The following is a 24440-nucleotide window of genomic DNA, read 5'->3' as shown; positions in this document are numbered from 1 at the left end:
TCACAGTTCCACACCTACATCTGTCTGACACACACATACCGATGACGACCCATCAAACCTACACTGACCGTGTTTGGCGATATAAAGGCCATACGGTCACAGACACACAATGGCATTATCATCTTTCAAAATAGGTGTGACAAGATCTTTCTGTGCTATAAATCACGTAACAGTGTGCATTTGTGGCGGAAGTAAACCGGAGTGAGTCCATCTTTCCTGTCAGTGAAGTGAAGTGGCTTTGCCCACATCTGTTTCTACACACTTCAATCAGTTGTGTAAGAGTGTGTGTGTGTGCGTGTGTGTGTGTGTGTGTGTGTGCGTGTGTGTGTGTGTGTGTGTGTGTGTGTGGCACACCACATCCTATAAAAAAATCTATTCCAAATTTCACAACACCAAAATGTCCGCAGTCACTACAAATACCATACAACTTTACAAAATATTAACATGCTAACATACTTGAATAAATAAATAAATAAATAAATAAATAAATAGGGATGCAACGATATTAACATTTTGGCCGATACCGATAACTCTTTATATTTGAAAGCCAATAACCGGTATACGGTCCGATAAAACTAAATCTAAATTTATATCGTTTTTTAAAGCAAAAGTCTCACCAATAAAAGCCAAATCAAACATATACAGTAGTAGACTATTGCCAACATACTTTTTTTTTTTTTTATCTATTGATGCAAATTAATTAAATAAAGCCTAATTATGCCAACAGGTCATTGCATTGGACAACATTACTTAATTAAAATGCATGGATAAATAAAATGGAATAGCCTCCGCACGGACTACACAGAAATGATTTGAATTAACCTATTGTTGATGAAAATGATGAGAAAAATAAAAGTGCTGGTTATTATTAATAATGCGCCAATGTTGTTCTTGTTAGCAGGTTGATTAAATCAACCAAAAAAAAAAAAGAAAGAAGAGGAAGTAACATGTAGATTAGCTGTGCACTCGACAGCAACGACCTGATATTGAGGTGTTATTTGTGTCGAGCGTGCGAGAACTGCAGATCTGCTCTGATTGGCTCCTCACACATGTCATCACAGGCTCTCGTGGGTCTGTTGTGGTCCGTGGAGAAACCACACACTCAAACGCCTGGGAACATCCGACCATGACCACTCCAGATCTCGCTTCCACGAAACCCAACTCCCAAGCAGAAAAGATGTGCGTCAACAATCATGGATGAAACCGGCGTCTTTTCAACCGCTGAGACAAAGTGGAGAATTACAGACCTTCATTTAGCAATACAGAAACACACGAACTGGCGTAAAGGGATAAATCAGCCAAAAAAATATATTCTGTCATCATTTGCTCAACCTCAAGTTGTTCCAAACCTGTATGAATTTCTTTCGTCTGCTGAACAACACCAAAGAAGATATTTTGAAGAATGTGGGTAACCAAACAGTTGATGGACCCCATTGACTTCCATAGTATGGAAAAAATAAAACTATGGAAGTCATTGGAGACCAGAAACTGTTTGGTTACCAACATTCTTACAAACTCTTACAGGTTTTGAACAACTTGAGGGCGAGTAAGTGATGACAACATTTTTATTTTTGGGGCAAACTGTCCCTTTAAGGGCAGCATGGTGACATCACTCCTCCACGCACAACTGAAAACCGACGCACACATCTAACGCATTTCTCACATCAAGATCACACACATTGTCTTTCGGAAACTGGTGCTTTGGTGAATTTAGCAGCAAGACAAAATTAAACCCACAATGCAGGCGGTGCTGCTATCAATACGTGGAAACTGTGCTGTGGCTTCTCAAACTCACAGGTCTTTGTCTAGCATCTTGTACGACTAAATGTTTCCAGTCACCAAAATCTAGACACCATTAGCATAAAGATATACAGTGAAAGATAAATAAAAATCACCAGCCGTTCTAGAATCAAGTCAATTGAGAACCAACATCTTGGGAAGACCTAGAAAGAATAGCAAAGGGAAAAATCTGAAGATTGGATTTACACATAGGGACATCATGATTTAAGATGTCTCCACAATCTGCCTGTAAGGAGAGATCGTAGTTTCTTGCAACAGCGCACAGTTCTGGTGCTGCCATTCCTGGCTTTATGTGACTAATATTTCATCGGTTGTTCCTCTACGAAAAGTCAACCTGAATTTAGCAATCTGTTCTGCATTTGAGCAAGCATGTCACGCTCATTGACCTGAAGCAGACGATAACAAGAACGCAGACAACTGACCAGTGAAACCACTCAGGTCAATCAAGAGTTATCCACAAAATAACCAGAGTTACTGATGTTGTGGGTTCCTCCAACGACCCACAATGATCAAGGCCCTGTTCACACCTGGTGCTAAGATGTGTTTTGGTCGATCGGATCACAAGTGGACGAGGTTAAAGGGATACTCCACTTTTTTTGGAAATAGGCTCATTTTACAACTCCCCCAGAGTTAAACTGTTGATTTTTACCGTTTTTGAATGCATTCAGTCGATCTCCGGTTCTGGCGGTACCACTTTTAGCATAGCTTAGCATACATCATTGAAGTGGACAAGACCATTAGCATTTCTAAAAAAAATGACCAAAGAGTTTTGATATTTTTCCTATTTAAAACTTGACTCTTCTGTAGTTACATCGTGCACTAAGACCGACGGAAAATGTAAAGTTTCGATTTTCTAGGCTGGTATGGCTAGGAACTATACTCTCATTCCTGCGTAATAATCAAGAAACTTCACTGCCGTACCATGAGTGCAGCAGGCGTAATGATATGACGCAGCGCCTGAAAGTAGTTCCGTTGTGTTGATGGAAGGTGGCCTATTTTCAGGCGTTTAACATTACGCCTGCTGCACTCATGGTACGGCAGTGAAGTTTCTTGATTATTATCAGAAACACTGATGCTCTCAGTGTGTTTTTCCGTCGTCTACGGTCGCGTTTATTTGTAAATTACGTGAGCTTGTTACATCCATTAGATCTAAAGATCTGAAAAAGGCCCATCCATTTACCCCCTCATAGATCCTCGAAGAAATCAGGACAGAAGTGGTTGAAAAAGTGGACAAAAGTGACGGATTAAAACACCAGGTGTAAACGGGAATGTGTTTCCCTCATCTATTTGTGATCCGATCTCAATACCAGCTGTAAACAGGGCCTAAGAGTCATTGATCCACATTAATGCTATTACTAACACAACATTTCCCACGAGACAGTTGGTGTTCATGGTCACATGTTACCTCAAAAACACGAATAGTCATTTTTACACCATTAGAAGCAACAAAACAGAAACCACAACTTCCCCCCTGCCAACCAGAGCATGACAGGGACACAGCCAACGAGCCCTGAATGCATCCGAGACTTTAGTGCATCAGGTCAATCCGAATCTCATTTTGAAAGTGTATGCAAGAAGTTCTTCCCTCTTGTTTTGCAACGGCTGGCTTTAAGATCTCAAAAAAAAAAAAAAAATGCACATCTGCAGCAAAAACCCCAGCCATATACGTGGGTTTCACATCAGTTCTGGTCCAGCATTGAGGAACAAGGGAAACTTTTCAGGTTCAAGTGTTTAACTCAAAGCATGACAACATCCAGCCTCAAACCAATCCATATGCCACGTTGCAAGGGTCAAAGGTGAGGGTTTTATAGACTTCCTGAGCGAAACGACCATATTTGTTTAAAACAGATGACAGAGTACTTCTTCTCTGTGCCTTAGAATAACTAGTGCATGATTTTTCTTTCGCATGCTAGTAAAAACATCACATTTGCCCTATATACACTCATCAATATATATATTCATGTTTTCAGTATATATAAAAAAATAAAAAATAAAAAATGGTTAAAGGGAATCAGTTCAAAATAATCAAATTTAACCGAGTTTTCAAAATCCATAATGAACTTAAACATCGTAACATCATCGACATTAATTTGACAAAATTAATTTTCTGGTTGACCGTTTAAGGCATCATGACATGAGAAATCAAATATACCTTAATCTTTTGACATATAAGTGGTCTTTGTACCATTAAAACATCATGAAAGTTTCAGAGCTATAACGTCCTCCTCATTATAAACATCGCTTTGATTTTGTGGGATCTGTGATGTAGGAGCAAACACATTTGCATATGACTGCCTCCAGAGCAAGATATTGACCAATAGTTACACATCATCACACCATAGGCCACGCCCACTGGTACTCAGTCAATTAACAGCTGTCATTTGCCTACACTTGATGTGTTGTCACGTCAAAAGCAAATAGAGCCCATGACAATCCCTGAGGCTGTCTATACGAGTCCTCCTTAAACATCTCATTTGCTTATTTCTGTAGAGACTTCAGAAAGATACCAGCATCAGGAACAAGTGGATGGTTTAGTTTTAATGCCATCATGGATTATGTTTGTTCGGAGCATTTGACTGCATTTTGTTTTGTAACCGAGGCACAGTCCAATTGAGAATTTGCAAAGAAACTTTTGTTGACAGATGAAGCAGTCAACAAACCATTAGTAAAAGATTTCATAATGCTTTGTCTGTAAATGACGGTTTTGTCCGGCTAATGTTTTCAAACACTTACCCGCGTGCAATAGCTGTATCCTATGGAATGATGCTAGCCAATCATAACAGTGGCCATTTACTGTCAAGCCTTAAAAGAACCCGCCCCTTAAAAACGCATCATTCCATCAAAATCGGTTTTCCTTTTGGGGTTTTTTTTTGTGCAAAAACCTTTATTAACATTATAAGTGGACCTCAAGGAACAAAAATCCATGTCATCATCCTCGTTCAGGTCTCTTCCTGTTGTAAGCCTTGACCAGAATAACCTGTAAAGTGGACCAGAAATCGCGCCGATTGTCAAAAGTCTGGTTTTACAATACTAGCGAGACACGATCACAATAGATTATGACGCCCTCCGGGCAAAAGCCCACCCGTTAAACAGCCACGCTGACAGGCTTTATTGGTGGTGCTGTGTCTTTTATGATGGGTAACATTACTATAAATGTACCCCTCACCCAACAGTGTTTAAAAGACCCACCCAGCCAAACAAAGGGTGCAGAATTAAAGGATCAAAACATCTGTGATACAAAAACGTATAGTTCAGATGGTAAACTAGGTGAAGCCAGGCTCTAATCCTCTTAGAGGTCAGTCTTTTGGCTGAGCCGCCGCACTTAAGAGCTTTTAGTGCTGAGGACGTTATACAGACAGTGAAAGTGTCCGGCCCATCTTATCATGGTGTGCGAACAACAAAAACATACAGTAAATAAGATGATCGCACGGGACAAGGAGCAGGTGGGGGCACAGCGAATCCCTACAACAACAAAAAAAAGGACAATTTTATACACGCATAAAACAAAGAACAAATCCAAAACTGAGAAAATCTCATGGAAACAGGTTCAGGTTGCAAAGGAAATTGTGACTATTACCATGTTTAACTTCACATGGGTATTTTTTTGTGAGGTGTCGCGTCATGCATTTTTACTGATCGAATGGTTAAGTGAAAAACTTAACTCAAATTTAAATACAGCATTTTTTGCTTTACAGTAAAGAGAATTTGGGAAGGAAACAGTCATGAAACAAAACCGCAATGTCCTAAAGTAGGTTTCACTTCCTTAAAAACAGCAAAAAAAAAAAAAAAGATTTTTGGAATTAATTTTCTCTTTTTGACAGATAGTATATTTCAAACAAACAAACTAGGGCTGAAAAAAGTATAATTGATATAATATCATAGTTTTTAATAATATTTTGAATTAGTTTTCACTGCAATTTTTGTCATTTCTATTAATAGTTTTTGGTCATTTTTAGTAGTTTATGGTTCTTATTAATTTTTATTTCAGTTTTAGTTATTTTAGTACTTCAAGTAAAAATAAAATAAAAATCAGAAATGATGCCAGGGCAACTATCTTAATTTTTTTTATATTTTCTTTTATATAGAGAGAGGTAACTAAATAAGTCAGTTACCAATTTTAAAAAAAATGTTTTTAGTTTTAATGTTAGATAACAATAATATCCGCGGATCACAGATGTTTATCACAGATTATCACTCAACTCCCCACTGACCAAATGACAAGTAAATCCCCAAAGCAGGAGTGTGTGATTCAGCAGGTTGGTGAGGTTTCGATGCCCTGACGTGGCGAACGGCCACAGTGAGTGACAGGGCAGGAACGTCTCTCGATATCCGACAAGGACAATGTGTGTTGGATCAGTTCCTGAAGTTTCCACTTCCACAGATCCTCGAGGGACAGCGAGTGCTGAACACCAACTCTAACAACACCTGTGCACAGCTACTGTACATCACAGACGAGTAATTGACCGGCAAAGACATTATAATTCATTTGCATATAACCATCACTAAGATAACCAGGATGTAAAACAGGCTGTAACCAGTAGTTATCATGCATCTCAACTAAAGCAGTGTCCCCACACTTTTTGATGAATAAATTCTCATGACTTTATTTGTGATTACTGATCAATTTTATAGACCATTAATATTAATAATTAAAAACTACAGTTATTGATACAAATATCACCAATGCGACAAGAGTCCTGCAATCTGAGTCTCAGTGCTTTGTAAGGAATCAAGCTCCCCGAGGACGAAGACAACGTTGTTTCCCTTGTTATCTAACGACTTTTACTCTCTATACAAACATAACACATTCTATAGAAATTTCCAAGTGATCAATACAAGGAACCAGAATTTCAGCTCACTTTTAATAAAACTTAAATATTACAATTCTGATAATACAAGACCTGTGAAAATGGTTTCTGAGAGAAGAGCTGTTCCTTGAAAAAATATGATTAATATCTCAAAATTAAAGCAGAAAAAAATAGTGCCTGTATTTACTGTAGTGGGAAACTATTCCGTTTACATTAAATAGCACATCTGTGATCATAACACATTAAGTCATTCAACACATCTGATTCTAACATCTTTAAGGCTTCTGTTGTGATCTAAGTAGATGATTTCAAGAGCAAATACTCTACTGAAAGTATTTCTCCGGCTGGGCGTGACTGAAGTAGGTCAGGTGATGCAACACCTCATGTGACCTCATATTATAATGTCAATAGCGTAACTGCCCTTATCTCAGTCCACTCCCACTCACTGTTTTCACTGGGACACACCTGAACCTGGTCCAAACACTCATTACAACAACCCGAAATTGGATTACAGCACAGAAACCACAGCGCTTCAGTTTACGCCTCAATTATCCCAGAATGCTCTGACTCATGGTCAAGCTCTTCATTCGGAGATTTAGTGGTCAGAGCTTCATTCTGGGAAAAGACAATCATTATCACAAACTATTTAGTGCATCAGTCCGTCGTCCACTAGTTCTGACATCAAGTCCAGACTTCCTTTATTCCTTTATTAGGCCAAGCACTATGTCTCACTATGACAGAGTCATTTCATGAGCATTACTAGCATTATCATAACACACAGAAAGCCAAAGGGCTTCACGATAACATGTCAAGATAAAAGTTTGGCTTAACTTGAAAAAATTGTGACGGAAATAATTACTACTGTACAGTAGAATGTAATCCCTAATAATATAATTATTAATTATTGTTAAAGATTAAATAAATTGTTAATGTTTTATAACAGGTTCTTGTCAAAAACATTGGTATTAAATCATAAATCCAGAAAAATTAAGACAGATTTTTTGTTCATATAAAGCATTTTATCAGGGCCCTATTAATAATAATACTTATTATAATAATACTACATTTATTAAATTCATTAGACATACTTTTTGATTATCAGAATTTAATTAAATCATTACAATTGAATACAGAAAAATTCCAACTGAAAACATGGAATTTTTTTGGGGTGGATGAAATTTGAGTAATATTTTTGGTTAAAGGAACACTCCGACTTTTTGGGACTTTAGCCTATTCACCTTATCCCCCAGAGTTAGAAAAGTCCATACATACCTTTTTCATCTCCGTGCGTGCTATAAGTCTGTTTGACGCACCCACCGCTAGCCTAGCTTAGCACAAAGACTGGATGTAAATGGTTGCAGCTAGCATACTAATCCAAATAAGTGACAAAATAACGCAAACATTTTTCTATTTACATGTTGTGATTTGTATAGTCACAGAGTGTACAAAAAACAAAGTCACATGAGACACAGACATATTTTAACCGTATAAATACTGGGAACTATATTCTCTGACGGCGACTATATTCTCTGAAGGCGAAGCACTGCTACTTGGGCGGAGTGATAACCGCAGCACCTGAGACGCGCCGTGGTGAGGAGCAGAGAGCGCGTCTCAGGTGCTGCGGTTATCACTCCGCCCAAGTAGCAGTGCTTCGCCTTCAGAGAATATAGTTCCCAGTATTTATACGGTTAAAATATGTCTGTGTCTCATGTGACTTTGTTTTTTGTACACTCTGTTACTATACAAATCACAACATGTAAATAGGAAAATGTTTGCGCTATTTTGTCACTTATTTGGATTAATATGCTAGCTGCAACCATTTACATCCAGTCTTTGTGCTAAGCTAGGCTAGCGGTGGGTGCGTCAAACAGACTTATAGCACGCACGGAGATGAAAAAGGTATGTATGGACTTATCTAACTCTGGGGGATAAGGTGAATAGGCTAAAGTCCCAAAAAGTCGGAGTGTTCCTTTAACCCTTTAATAAATTACTGTTAAACTGTATAAGTTTAATGATTACAATTAATTAAACATGCTTTTTGATGAACAGAAAAACTAAAGCGAAAAAAAAAAAGGAAAAATTAAAAAGGAAAAAATGGAATTTGGTATAAAAAAAATGGATTTCAACAAACTCTGGTTTAATGATTATCAAAAAACATGACTAATCAACTAAATTCATAAAACTTTACATTTCATAATTTATTACGTTTTTAATGATAATAGTGCCCTATGAAATGTTTGATTTTTTTTAATCATCATTATTATTATTACTTCTACTTTGAGAATTACATTCTACTGTATAATAGTAATATATTTCTGTCATATCACCAAATCTTCATTTTGACAGGTTGTAATGAGGACATTTGAGTTATGGCAACCCAGAGAGGACAAATCCGTTTGACCTTTCAGAAAAATGTCATCGCCAAATTATATTGATTTGCAAATAGCAAACTCTTCAATGCAACAGAGTTACAGTGCATGGAAAAACACTCCAGCACAACAACACACGGGCAATTGGGATTTGATTACGCACTTTTTTTGTCATCAACATGCATATGTCAAGTACAAACAATGAAGTATTGTAACAAATAATAAGAGCAGACATTTACTCAGGCCTAATTTTAACAGGAACTCGCACGTATAGTACATGTATATCACATGATGCTCAAACACTCTTCTGCGCTGCACGTCTCATTAGCTGACAACATGGTGTGAAACGCTTATAGAGACACAAATAAGTGCGATGCTCGAGAGACCATAACCACAAACGAGAAACAGACATGAAATATGCATGTGAAATATCAGTGAAAGAGCGAGTGTTAAACGACAAATACAGTTACTACTCCAGTACAACATCTCAAGCCAAAGTCACTGAGTGAGACGGACATCCATCGCTTTTGAAGACATATTCTGCATTTCCTTCATGAAGTCTACAGGACTCTCCAATAAATAACTTCTGTAGCACTACATTTGCATATGCAGTTATTATAACAAAAAAAAAAATGTTATTCATGGATACACGGAAAAACCTGTGAACACAGACCTGCTGTAATCTACAATCCTGCTTCACTAAATATTACATTTTGATTTATCACAACTTATTTTTCATTTGTCAAAACAGCTTAGATAATTAATGTGGTTCAGATAACATAATATTTCGGGTTTCTATTTATTAGTCACATTTTTTATCTCAATGAACTCAAAATTAAGGCAACCAGTAACGTACTTTTACGTTAAACCAACAATATTTTTTTACAGCATAGGCAACTTTCTTTAAGGCATCTTAACTGAAATGCAACTGCATACGGCAAAGTAAAAGTTTTGAAACGCTTTACACAGGCAGCAAATCAAAAGTGCACTTCAAAACGATGCAAACAGTTTAATATTAAGCTTACTCACTGCTAAGCTAACAATGCAATAGTGTAATAAGCTTAAAGTACACAGGATGCACTTATTGAGTCCTGCAGGAATTATGTATTTTTGTAGTACAAAACCATTAAACAAGCATTTTAGCATGTCTTGAAATCAATGGGTTTTCTGTTAAATGCCTGAAATAAGGTTATTTTCACTGTTTTTTGATGGCATAAAATACATCAGTAATACCCGCCTCTTGTGATTAGCTTTTATTCGTCTTAAAATAAGTGTCTAAATGGGACTACAGAGGTCGTCTGGGACATTAAACATCAGGTAAAGTCATCTACTGTTTATAATCGAGCTCTAGCAAACTATTGTAACTCAGGGAAAATGTTTTTAAAATAAATCCTGGAAGAGTTGACATTTGAACATATAAGCTTAATGATGTTGAAGTCACGTGACCATGATGGCCGTTATACCCTACGTTTAGCCTTTGCAGTGTGATGATTGTATTTAAGCTTCAAAATTAATAAAAGTTGTGTTCACTTGTGAAGATCATCACAGTAAGAATCCATCTTTTGTTCACCAAAGAGCGTATTTTGTGCAATAATCAAAAAGCTGAATGGAAAAATCCTATTGGGTTTTTATATCAAGGGAACCAGGGTGATGCGAACTTGCGTCAAAAATACAACATCACTGCATTACTCAGCGTTGGGTAAAATAGTTCATTTCTTACCATATATACATGCTTTTCTGTTTTTAATGTAATTACAATTGACATTTCTCAACTCAAACTCTACTGGATTAGTTTAGCAAGTTACAATGCATATTGTGATACAGATAAAAACACAATCAATGAGTTGAATCAAATGTGCCAGGACAGGACAGGACAGCGGCCCTGAGGCAAGGCTATCGTGACGCCGTCTGGCACACCAAATATAGCAATATGAAGAGGTGAACCCAACATAAATAAATCTCTTCCATCTCTTCATTGGACCCTGTGGGTAGTCACATAGCTATCTAATGCAGGGGTTTTCAAACTAGGGTCCTGGGATCCCCAAAGGGCCTCAAGGGAGTGACAGGGGGTCTGTGGAAAAGTTTAGAAAAAAAAGAAAAAACACTGGAAAAAAAAAAGGAATAATAAGATTTAAATAAGTCAATTACCGGTATATTAAAATAAATGAATAAAAATTTGATGAAAATAAATATTATTAGTTAATTATCAAATCTATTAAATAGATTTAATTATATTAAAATAAATACAAATATTATTATATTTATATTATTATTATTATTATTATATTATATTATATATATATATATATATATATATATAAAATAAAAATAGATTAATTTAATTTGAAATAAATGTAATTTAACAGTACATTACTATAGTGAGTAGAAAAAAATATAAATTTAACTTTACTTAATAGAAACTAATTTTACATTTTTACTGTATATATTGAGTTTATAAAAGATACATGCCTTTACAAGTTTTAGGGGTTATGATTATATTGGGGGTCCGTGACATCTAAAAGATTGGAAACCCCTGTACTAACGCATTTACACATTAAACACACATTCAAAACCTATTTAAACTGAAATGCATGACAAAAATGTGTGAAATATAATTGCAACTTGTGTTTACACATTAACTCACACCCTCCCACCAAAAGTTAAAAATGAATCATGAGGACTGGCCACCCAGATCACATGAACAAACTATAAAATGACCAGCATTTGGATCCCATAACGTATTGCAATGAGTAAAGTGAAAAATATCAATATAAGATGTTGATAAATGTGGTTTATAAAATATTTCATGCAATACCAAAATGTAGCAACACAACTGTTTACTTCGACTACAAATGGACTATTTTACCCAGAATGCGTGTGTGTGCTTTTACACTTATTAAACTTAACTTGGTTACATGACAATGCCAAACAGCAAATCAATTTTAGTCAAGTCTGTTGTTGGAGCACCACACTAAAAAAACAACAACTTTGAAACAATTTCCACTCAGAAATTCACATAATTACCAAGAAATGGTACGCAAAACGTTGCATCAAATGTGAAATTTTTAAGTATAGAAAAACATCACTCCAATAATCAAACTTTAAAAAGTAATTTAGTGTATTTGTACGAGACTTATCTGAGTTGCAACCTTTGAAGAACGCTCCAAAATTAGTCACTTATGAAGGTTACCGTTTTGTAGAGTGAAAGGTAACCTCATAAGTGACTGTTTTGGGAACAGTTAACAAGCTGCCCGAGAAGTCAACCCTCTATTTAGATAGTAGACAACACGGCAACTGACCAGGGCTTGGACTGGAGCCAAAGTCTTGAACTTCTCAGAATGAATCCCACTGTTTTATAGAGGAACGAGGCCCCTGAACAGTAGCGTAGAGTCTCGGGCCAGTCGATGTGCAGAATAGAAACATGATCACACTTGCTGTTGCGATCACTTCAGTTCTGTAACACTTTTAAACAGATAGATAGAGAGACCTTTATACAAAGCCAAACTAGCTACTCACTCCTCAAACAACAATCTTCCATTCAAGTCCTCATGACTCAAAGGTTTTTATTTGGCCTACGTTATTGGTTCTCTAAAAATCCTTATTTTTTTTACCCTATCGGTGCTATAAAGCAGTAAGCCACTCGAGGCTGTGCATTACAGTGAAGTTATTACATGTAAGAGATCTAAATCCTATAGCCTAAAGTCCTTAACTATGGTAAAAACCCCTAAAACACACAGTCTCTAGTGGTTTATTAGTTTGATGCCAACATCAATGTAATAAAAGACAACCAGGTTGAAATAGAGTTACATTTATTTATAATAATCAGAAAAAAAGTCTGTTTACTGTTGGCAAGCAACATGGCAATTTGGTGGCAGTTTAAAATGCGGTTCATTCAATCAGAGTAAAAATCATCTGTTTATAATATACAACAGACATCGATGCTCATCATAAACATCTGGAAGTGTTTGATGGGGGTATGGGAGTGGAGAAGGCTACTGGAGATTGTTTTTAAACTATACAAAAGTTATGATAAATTGAAGGAGAGATCCCTGCGATATACACAAATTTAATATAAACTTCAAATATCATACATTTGAAGATATAGTGATCTTTTACTCTAGCTAACATTTAGGGATGCGCCGATATGAACATTGTGGTCGATACGATAACCATAATTCGTAATATTTGAAAGCCGATAACCGATATATCGGCCGATAAATCTAAATCCAAATTTTATTTTTGAGAGCCTGATTACAAAAACAAAAGTCTCTCCATTAAAAGCCACGTCTCAAGCGCACAATTGTAATGTTTTCATTATAATTTTATGTAGCCGATATGACAGACTTGCACTTAACTGTATTTTTCCTTTTTTAAGTTATTTCAATCATATTTAATGCAATTCAAAGGCATCATGTTGAACAGTGCGCATCTGAAGGGTCTCAGCTGAAGGAAATACATTATTTATCGGCCAAATTTTCCTATCGGGCCGATAACGATAACATAAAAAATTAGCATATATCAGCCGATATCGATATGTTGGCCGATATATCGCGCATTCAATCATATTTCAAGAAAGTAACATTTGCAATTTCACACTAGTAGTAAGTCGGAGACTCCAAAATAAACTATCGGGCTCAAATTGAGCTGCCGGTTTACGGGCGTCTCTCTTATCAACACTACTGCAAAAACAAAGCCCATTCAATCACAGCATCTTATTTGAATTCATATCTGCCCAAACAGGCTGTTCAGTGGAGACTGAAACACTTCAATGGCCTTTCAGACATTTTGGGTGGAGCGGAGAGGCAAGTCTTAGCCGGTCAAAGGGTGTTTGTTTGGCATTTGTTGGGGAGTAATTTCACGTCTGTCACGGATAAGGGTATGACTTCGGTATGATTCCACACGCCTTGTTTCGGTCAAGCGGAATAGGCAGTGGTGCATGGAGACTGTAATGAAACTCAGTGTGGGGTTTTATAAAGGATGCGTTGGTTTGGTAATCACAAGAAGACTTCGGTCTGTGTGTGACATCCATACACATAAACATGCAATAGAAATTCCAGAGCCAAGATGTCATTTTAACGACCAATGGGGAATCGAGATCGAAGTGACGTTCACTAAACTTCCAGTGCAGAAACATGCAGACTTGAAGTGTGTGCACTTGTTGCACCAAAAGGAAATGCAAATGTCACTTAGGATCTGATTGACTAAACAATAACAGATAATCGGAGTGTGAAACTTGTTTGATAACAGTAATTATTTGCACAATTCTGTTTAGTGCCACTAGTGGTGGAGAAACAACACACTTATAATAATAATAATTAAGCAAATTACGATAATAACCCCATTATATATTTTAAAAAAAATGACATTTTAGACACTGGAAATGGAAGGTCATGTCAAACTACAATGCGAGTTGCATTGTGGGATACAGTCTTCCATGCACTGTGCTCTTTTGTCTCTCCACAATTTGGCAAAAGTAGTAAGTTCACAGGTTGTTTATGCATTATACACACTACATAGGCTACTACAATTTAAAGCAGCATGGTAGTATGCAATAACAAAAATAATCAATTAGATCAAACCAATCCCCCAACCACAAACCCACTCTATACAAGTCCACCTTGAAAAAATATGTCAGCCAACCAGATTTAACCAAGGCGGAGTGTGTTTATGACTCAGTAAAAAAAAAAAAAAAGTACTGTCAAAGAGACAGATGTGACACCTATATCACTGATATTTGACAGGGATTTGATGCATGATATATAGCAATAGACATTGCCAATTCTGTTGTTTAAATTCATCTTATTTGCACTAGTCAAATTGTACTATACACTGTATTGGACAGTCATCGATATCAGCCATTTGAAACAGTTTACAGAAATTTGGCCTCAAAAGTGTAACAAAACAAGTACAAAAAGGGGGAGGGGCGCTGAAGAATTCAGTCAATCTCCTCCTCCACTCGAGTTTCTCAAATAAATGCCCCAGTTATGAGTCCGTTTATACCTCTGGGGTCTGAAGGGCAGTGACTGTGTCTATATATATATATATATATATATATATATATATATATATATATATATATATATATACGTGATATATTTCTGTGTGCGTTTGCTTGAGGGGCTCCGGTGGGTTAATAATTGATTATTTGTCCAATCAAACTTTGACCTTCCTTTCTCAAACTCTCTCTGAAAAACCCAATCTGATATCCTGTCTGTCACACACACAAAACGGCAAATCAGTCAAGCCTTCCTTTCCCCCAAAAGACACACACCCAAAAACGTCATTCAAATTCCTCACTATAATTCATGAGCATAAAACACTAGAACACACACTATCAATCTGATTTTACATGGAAAAGGGAGTGAACTAAATATATAAACGCGCCTGTTAGATTCATTTTCTTCTTCTTCTTTTAAAGCTTATCTTTCCTCTCCAGAACAGCAGATAAACTCCAGAAACAGCCTTTCGGCAGCTATTTTAAGCTTCTGTACTGTGATATCTACCGCTACTGCCATTTTAAATCCGGATGTCTGGCTGTAACTAGGAGTCCAAATGTCGCTTTGAGAAAGAACAGAGTCAGGGAGAAAAAGCAACACTAGCGAATGAAACTCGCACTAGTAAAACAGGTTCAGCCGTTACAATGTATCACTCACTCACGCACACACACACACACGCGCGCGCACGGCTGAAACATTGTAACACCGTAACATTCGAAACCCGCGAAACATTCCAACATTCGAAGCGAGTTCTAAGCGCGTATAAACGCCGTCTAATGATAATAAAGCGCATTATGTGTGACTAAAAACGTGTTATTCACACAAATATGCTCCTAACACAGGCCCCTGCGGCGGCCCCCGAGCTTTTCCCCGTCAGAACCTCTTACCTTCCTCTGCTGCTTCTCCCAGGCCGGGTCCAGTAGTAGGTCCCGATCCCAATCGTTCTCCTGCTCCATGTATCTCTGCTGTTGACCGCTGTACGAATAATGTGTTTGATTATTAGCAGCGTGATAATCTACCATGTCACAAACCCTAAGGGCACTGTAAAGACTCTTCCTAACCGACCAACGAGAAGGAATGAGACTGCACTACTCGCTCTCGAAGTCTTTGTTGCTCTCGGTGTGAAGTATCCGCTGCGTGGACTGACAGGATCCCCGCCGAAAGTGTGTTCCTCCACCCTTCCTTCTGACGAAAAATGGAGTAGGAGAGACGCGCCGCTCCCACTGAGGAGGAGGTAGTAGGCCCGAGAAACTCATGAATATTTAAATGACCCATTTACTTATTCAGAAGATATCCGACCTTAGCTCTACCCACGGACTGGGTGGGCTTCTGCGATTGGATGATATCGCAGAGGGAACTATTTTTAAGAATAGAAAGTGTGAATTTGTGCATTTTATGTGAAAATATTCACTGAGGAGTTCAAAACACGAAATCTAATCTAAGGTTTTCTGAAAGGGCGTGTGAACTGCACTGTTTATTTTAAAATAAATAAATGACGTGTTCTAATTATATTTAAATATTTTGGATTTATCATATTATATTTAGGATTTTCATATACATGTTCATAAATTTGTATATATACACTATATAAATATGTATATTTTATATAATTTATTTAATTAAAGTATTTTAATGGAAATTCAAATATTACTTGCATTATATACATAGATTTTTTTTAATTGTATTGATATATAATTAGCTTATTTACATATTTTATATACATATATCAAATGTATGTATATATATATATATCAATTTAATACATGTATATAAATATGTATGTTATATATTATGTATTTAAGTATTTAATGTAAATTAAAATATCACTTGCATTGTATAAATATATTTTATATAATATGTGTATATACTTAATATTGAAATATTTTTTATATTAATTATATTTAAAATGTACTGATATAATTTACATATTTTATATATATACACACACACACATATATATATATATATATATATATATATACATTTTTATACATGTATATAAATATGTATATTATATAATATAGGCTATTAAAATGTATCGATATATAATTTACATATTTACATACACACACACAAACATTTTATACATGTATATTATATATATATTTCAGTATTTTAATGTAAATTAAAATATTACTCACATTATATAAATATATTTTAAATCAAATGTGTATATAATTATATCTATTATTATATTTAAATGTAATCAAAAGCAATGGGCTTTGAAAATGTCACTTTAAAGATATTTATTTTTGGCTTGCACATCAGTGTATCCTGTATCTTCTAACTTTACACAAACAGAAAGAGTGAATCTATTATTAATACACTTTCCACGAAACACTCACCAGCCGGTTGCGTTGTTTTTCTAAGCTTCGTTTCAATTCCACTGTGTACAGTTCTAATAACACATATTGTTTAAGGAAAAAAAACACATGAATGTGTATGACTTGAGGTTAAACTGGTCTGGTTCTCTGACAGCTATAAGCTGCTTAAACCTAACATTAAAATTTCATGGAGTCTGTCAAAGGGAACGTGAAGTGGGTCAACATCAGACAGATGAGCATCGAACATACGCTGTATTGTTTACAATACCCAAATCCTGAGTATTAAACTGCATCAAACCCATACACACCTCCAATGATTGATATTGATCTTTATTTATAGGTAATCTCTTCTATATTCTGTAATATCCTAATACAAATCAGTTGCTTATTTGAATCATTTACTGTTTTGCAAATCAAAGCAGCAGCATGTCATAAATCATAGCTGGGACATTTTACAGACCCAAAAGCTTATGCAAGATTCCTGAACTGATCCCGTCCACTGTCCACACATATTTCATTTTCTGGGATATTTCCCAGTCATGTGTGCTCTCAAAAGTTCTCACTGTCATAAATATTAACGGAACATGTCTCCAGACAGAGGAACAACACATTTAAAGATCACAATGAGTTTCGTTTAAAGTCACCATGAAATCAAAATTGACAATTCCTATTTTTTATGGAATATTGCAGTATTTATTATAAATGATTTATCTGTGAATGTGCCTCGTAATCTTTAATCAGAATACTAACTTCCCCTCCCTCTCACAGCAACATCTCTTCTCTGATGATGTGTTTACTGGCGTGAGGGCGGGGCAACCTGTCAATCACATGAGATTGACCAATAGCAAACCACAACCATCCAATCAAGCCCCGCCCTACATTTGTTCTTGTTCGAGAAGCCGCTTCACTCGGATATACGTCACTATAGAGAAGAAAAAAACTATCGCAACTTCTGTTTCATGACTACTTTAAAGCATTATTAATATTTTAGAATATATATTATTTATTATTATTTGTATCATTTTATAACATTTTTATACATTTAAGAAATTTTCGTTTTTAATTTATTATTATTCCAATTTATTTCTAAAATAATACAACAATGTTGATCATAGTGCTACTCAAACAATAAATCATTAAAATATAAAAAACACTAATAATTAAACTTTAAATTATTATTATTATTAAATGTAATAACATTAAATAATACTACATTATTAGTAACAAATAATAATAAATAATAACGTTAAAAAATATATATTATTATATTTATATATAGGGTATAATATTATATTTATTATACCCTATTACTACAAAAAAAATATTACACCAATTTCTGTAGAATTGTTTTTTATTAAGCAGATGTGTGTTGTTTTCCTGCAGCTGGTCTGGAATCAGTTGTACATGGTCATGTGCAGAAACTACAAATCAAGAGGAAGAGCGAAAGAAACAAACATAAATATTCATTTGGCGCACAGTAAATAAATCACATTTTTCACAAGATAAGAAATTCACGTCTGACTCACGTAATAACTGTCAGTCATGTTGCAGAAAGACAGTTAAGAAGAATTAGGAAGCTTGGATCTGACAGGTCGCAGATCAAAGAGGTTCACAGGATGAAATATTGAATGTGTGTGTGTGTGTGTGTGTGAGATGCTCAACGCTCTCATGTGTTTCATGTTTTTACCTGTCTGCAATTCACTGAAATCATTCCCATTCCCGTCATATCAAAGGACTGAAACTTGCCTGAAGACAAAGACAAACACACACACACACACGCACACAAACAACAGTGACACTTTTAAATGTGTGGCTTAAGTCGAAATACTTTTCAGGGCCTTCTAAACAGTATATTATTTACTATTTTACTATTAAAACCATGCAAACTTCTTTTTCTGAAATGTTATGCATGAAAAATACACTATTTTTATTTTATATAAATGATTTGATGTTGTTTCTTATGCAATGCCAAGTGTGTTCAAACACTAATTTCGGACCACTTTGCAATAACTGCTACAGTAATTTGACTTTGATTTGTGTGTTCTTACGCATCATGCAGTCCAGTTTCATGAGCAGGAAGAGGAATCCCGGGAAGCTGACGGTCATGTCTGGCTCTGTGTAGCGCAGGCCGATGAGCTGCAGTATGAACTCATCCACCTGTATGCCTAGACCAGAGCAGACGAGCACAGATCACCCTGATGACCAGCCCACACACTCCTCCTTCAACATTCCTCTCACAGATGAATGAACAGGTTTCTCTTCTGAAAGCTGGGTGTGTTACAGCCTGACGTGTGTGGGAAACCATTTCACTAATAGTGTCCGAGTAACAGAATGTGTGTGTATGTGTTCATTCTATAAACAAACTGTTGCGTCAATGAGTGTATAGGGTGTGTGTGTGTGTGTGTGCATGCTCATACTTGCATTTATGTGCGTGTGAGTGTGAGTGTGAGTAAGTGTGTGTCATAGGTTTCACCTGCTGCTGACAGAGCGGGGGAGATTTCTTGATAATCCAGCGATTGGTTCTTGTTTTTGTCAAATGTCATAAAAATACCCTACAAAGACACACAGAAGGGTGAATAATCACGTAATCCAGTCTTTATTTGCTCTAAAATGTAGTAATGAATATTAATCAATTCCATGAAACAACAGAGCGCAACAGTCGGGTTCCAGAAGTAAAAACTCCATTCATTTTCTCCATGAGGAAATTGATTTTGAATGATAACTTATTAAGCTTTAAAGACAGCGCTACTGTGAGCAACGAGGTTGTTGATTGAGGGTATTTGCTTTAAAAAGTTTGAAAATAATCATAATAATTACCCATGATGATGTACAGACAATTCCACCAATCAGAGAGTCGAAAGATCACGTTAGCTCCGCCCACTCCACCCAAGATTTCATATTTCTCCATCACTGTTAATTTGATTATCCTGTTTGCAATGCTTGGGATTGTAGTTCTTTGCCTCTCTAAAGCTGTTGTATAAAGCTAAAGTTTATGTTCTTTGTACCTTGTGTCCGATTTTCAAATACTTTTTTGCTTCAAATCAAAGTTTGTAGTGTTGTGATTCACCTCATTGCTGATTGGCTTGGTTCATTGTTTATTATTAAAAATCCTTATGGGAGAAATGAATGGAAAAAAATTATTCCGGAACCAACGGCGCTAAAAAAGTAAGCGGGCACTAATACACTCTATAGTTCATCCAAAATGAAGGTAAATTATAAAAGAATTATCCGTTTTAGGTGAAATACATGATGATTACGATGATGTCATTTGTCATGTGACATGAAAACACACTGCCTTCACCTCACCGTAATCAAACACTCCCTACACGTTCATTTAAACAGGTAAATGTCCTCACCGTCCACTTCCGGAGTTTTTCCCACAATGCCTGGAACTCTGGCAAATCGAGTCGACCCATTCCTTGGCTCTGATTGGTGCAGTTAAGGTGACATTCCGAACTCCACCCAATCTTATGCATTCTTTTGAATTGCACCATAAAATACCTCACACACCCAGATGTGCCCGAGGCGACTGAGATAAGACCCGGGCTATGCTGAGAATGTACTAGCATATACATATATATATACAGAAAACTATTCTTAGAAATAGAATGTGAAACAAACTGTTGCATGATGATACACTATCGGTCAAAAGTTTGGAATAATTCAGATTTTTTTATCTTTTCTGCTCACCAAGACTTGCATTTATTTGATCAAAATATAGTAAAACAGTGGAATATTACTCTTTAGCCGGAACTAGACTCGTGTACGGCTGTTAAAGGGATAGTTCACTTTGAAATAAATTTTTGGTATGTTTTAGCTTACCTCAAGGGCATCCAAGATGTAGGTGTCTTTGTTTCCGCAGTAGTTTCAATTTTGATATTTTTAGGTCAAACCGTTCTTGTCTGTCAGTCATATAATGCAGGTCTATGGTCACCACCTCAAAGAGCATGCACAGAGAAGTCCAAATTAAACATGATTTAATGACTCGTAAATGTAAGTACACATTGATGGCCTGAGACACGAAACGAGCGGTTTGTGTGAGAAAACGAACAGTATTTATATCGTTTTTACCTCTTGTAACGACAGCCACGTCCAAGTGATCTGAGGGCGCGGCGCTTCGGTCTGTGCAAGCGCCGGAAGTGATCTCTCACGCGTGTACGTCACTCATTGTTTACACAGAATAGAGATTGTAGGTAAGACGGCTAGTTAAAATGGTACTAATTTGCGCTTATCCGGGATGTTTAAACCGTCGTAAACGAAAACAATTACGTATGCTCGCGCAAACTCATCCGGGAGTGGTGGGTTTTCACTTCCGGCGCTTTCCGGCGCTTGCGCAGACCGAAGCCTCAGATTACTTGGACGCGGCTGTGGTTACAAGAGGTAAACACGATATAAATACTGTTCGTTTTCTCACACAAACCGCTCGTTTCGCGTCTCAGGCCATCAATGTGTACTTACATTTACGAGTCATTAAATCATGTTTAATTTGGACTTCTCTGTGCATGCTCTTTGAGGTGGTGACCATAGACCTGCATTATATGACTGACAGACAAGAACGGTTTGACCTAAAAATATCAAAATTGAAACTACTGCGGAAACAAAGACACCTACATCTTGGATGCCCTTGAGGAAAGCTAAAACATACCAAAAATTAATTTCAAAGTGAACAATCCCTTTAACGGAAGCCAGTGGCTATATAATGTATAAAGTTATGGATATTTTTCTTACAAAAACGCATCGCTTCGCTTCAGAGGGCCTTTATGAACCCCCTGGGGTCGTATGGATTACTTTTATGATGGATGGATGCACTTTCACTCCCATTATAAAGCTTAGAAGAGCCAGGATATTTTTTTATATAACTCAGATTGTGTTTGGCTGAAAGAAAAAAGGTCATTTACACCTGGGATGGCTTGAGGGTGAGTAAATTATGGGGTAATTTTCATTTTTGGGTGAACTATACCTTTAAGTCAAAGCACTAAAATTATTAACTGGATATAAATAACTAAAACTGAAATTAAAAGAACAATTAAACCAAAATAGATTAAAGATATATATATATATATATAATAAAAATAAAAAATTACAAAATAACATGATTAAAAATGAAACAAAAATGATCATGATAACTAAAAATATATATTTTTTAAATTCATTAAAAATATTATTAAAGTAAAAAAAGTGCACTAGATATACAGGATACGTCCATGAGCACCACAAAACTCTTGCATTGCTCCAAACTCAGTTTCTTCTCACTACCTGCGAAAACTGACCGGACAGAAAACAAGAAACAACATCAACAAACTCACTTCCTCACTGGTTAACGCATCACTTCCCGTATGGTTTTCAGCTCCGCTTCCAGAACGAATGAAAAGAATTGCATTATAACGGCACTGGAGAGGAACAGTAAACATGACTTCTCCTGCTAAGAGTGTTTTGCATTGAAATGCAAATGTAGAAAAAAAAGAAGTAAATGGATGAAAAGCACCGTTTGAATAAACATTTTCTCACCTCCCTTTGCAATGGCTTCAGTCAGCAGGTTATGCAGATCCAGGGGCCTACAGTACGAGCCCTACAGACAACGCATATCAACATACTGTACGTATATACATGTGCGTACGTACTGTATGTATACTGTACATGTATAACAATACATGCTCAAACTGACAGGTTTTACCTTGACACAGTGTTTCACGAAGAGAACCTTGGCTTCGTTTATAGACGGCAGACCTGCGAGACGTGGAGACAGCGGCTGCACACATATAGACACGAATGTAAATAATTAAAAATGAGCAATTAAATGAACCCAGTGATCATAAATGATCAAAGCAGTGAAACTAGACACAGTAAATGTCTCCGTTTTACCGGTGTAGGTGAGGTTGCATCTATTCCAGGTCTCACAGCAGCTCTGCAAACACACACACACACACATTTAGGCAATGCTGTAAATTAATACACTGTATAGATTTTTTTTTTTAAGTTGTAAATAAAACCAAGATTATTGGAGTATGTTGAACAAGAATCTTTTTTTTTTCAGTGTACGTTAAAAACAAAGACTTTAGATTCATATTACTTTAAAAAACATGAAAATAGACAGAATTGAGTATAAAATATAAAAGAGTATAGAGTGATAGCATTAATCATTGTTTTTATACTCTTACAAAAAATAAATATACTTTAGTTAATTTTATTATGTATACTTAAGTAAAGTTGAAGTATATTATAAGTGTACATTATGTAGTAAGTATACTAATATCAATGTACTTGTAAGTATACTTATGTTTCAATACTTAGGACTAAATTGGCCCACTTTTTAATGTATAAAAGTATACTAGTAAGTGTAATATTAGAATAACAGTAGTAAACTTTGAGCTTTGAAAGTTTTTTAAGTAAAATTATAGGTATATTGATAGTTTACTAGTCAAATAGCTATTTGTTTTAGTTAATGAAAGTACACTTTTAAGTATACTCTCAGTAAACTACTAGTTTAGTTGTTTTATACTGCAAGTATACTTGTAAGTTTTCTTTAAGTGAACAACATCATACTTGTAGTTTACTATTTATATATTATTTTTGCACTTTAAGTATACCACTATGTTCCTATTTAGGTATTCATTTTTTATACTGGAAATATACCTTTAACTCTTTCCTTTTTAAAAACATTTTATTTAGCTTTATCAACACTTGATAGTTTTTACTTCAGTCCAATTTTAAGTATATTTCTGAGAAGTACATAAAATGTAGACTGTTTTAGTTTAAACTTCTTTTTCGTAAGGATAACTAAAACTTTTAAGCTATTAAAAAGTATTTTTGTTAATGGAAATAAGGCTGAAATAATACAATTAAATATTAGACAAAAAAACGTACACTTAACTCAAACAAAAATGATAAATGTTGCCTTGGCAAATAAATAAAGTAAAGTAAGTGGAAGTACTAAAAATACATTAGAGATTAAAAACTAATAAACAGTAAAAAGCACATTGCAAAATGACTAAAACTAAAACTAAAATTAAAATAAAGTGAAAATATAAAATAAAAGCTACTTAAAATATAACAAATATATATATATAGTATATTAATACTACTAAAATAAACTGCGGCTCAGGACATTTGCTCTTACAAATATTTTAGTTCATATTGAGATTT

General features: G+C 35.6%; 2 protein-coding genes across 6 annotated transcripts in view; both read right to left on the bottom strand.

Moving 5' to 3' along the window:
• The window catches only part of actn4 (actinin, alpha 4), a 46890-nt gene extending 30698 nt beyond the window's left edge, over window positions 1–16192 (bottom strand). For 3 of the 5 annotated variants that reach the window (XM_056238622.1, XM_056238621.1, XM_056238620.1), the window contains exon 1: window positions 15861–16192. In XM_056238622.1, the coding sequence (XP_056094597.1) occupies window positions 15861–15995 (135 nt within the window). In that variant the 5' untranslated portion in view covers window positions 15996–16192. The remainder of the gene's footprint in view (window positions 1–15860) is intronic. The other 2 variants (XM_056238619.1, XM_056238617.1) reach the window with 1 other exon arrangement.
• Window positions 16193–18655: 2463 nt separating this feature from the next.
• zgc:85932 (uncharacterized protein LOC405875 homolog) overlaps window positions 18656–24440 on the bottom strand; it is a 38176-nt gene continuing 32391 nt past the window's right edge. Inside the window, exons 12-20 of the mRNA XM_056238623.1 lie at window positions 23160–23202; window positions 22972–23046; window positions 22806–22866; window positions 22498–22562; window positions 20654–20722; window positions 19771–19849; window positions 19346–19462; window positions 18985–19043; window positions 18656–18718 (exon numbers count right to left, since the gene is read on the bottom strand). Of these exons, the coding sequence (XP_056094598.1) occupies window positions 18692–18718; window positions 18985–19043; window positions 19346–19462; window positions 19771–19849; window positions 20654–20722; window positions 22498–22562; window positions 22806–22866; window positions 22972–23046; window positions 23160–23202 (595 nt within the window). The 3' untranslated portion in view covers window positions 18656–18691. The remainder of the gene's footprint in view (window positions 18719–18984; window positions 19044–19345; window positions 19463–19770; window positions 19850–20653; window positions 20723–22497; window positions 22563–22805; window positions 22867–22971; window positions 23047–23159; window positions 23203–24440) is intronic.

Source organism: Rhinichthys klamathensis, unplaced genomic scaffold (genome assembly GCF_029890125.1).
Source record: "Rhinichthys klamathensis goyatoka isolate OS25496 unplaced genomic scaffold, OSU_Roscu_1.1 h1tg000527l_1, whole genome shotgun sequence".
Classification (NCBI taxonomy): domain Eukaryota; kingdom Metazoa; phylum Chordata; class Actinopteri; order Cypriniformes; family Leuciscidae; genus Rhinichthys; species Rhinichthys klamathensis.
The sequence above is the reverse complement of the archived record's forward strand: the minus strand, read 5'-3'. Positions and strand labels throughout refer to the sequence as shown.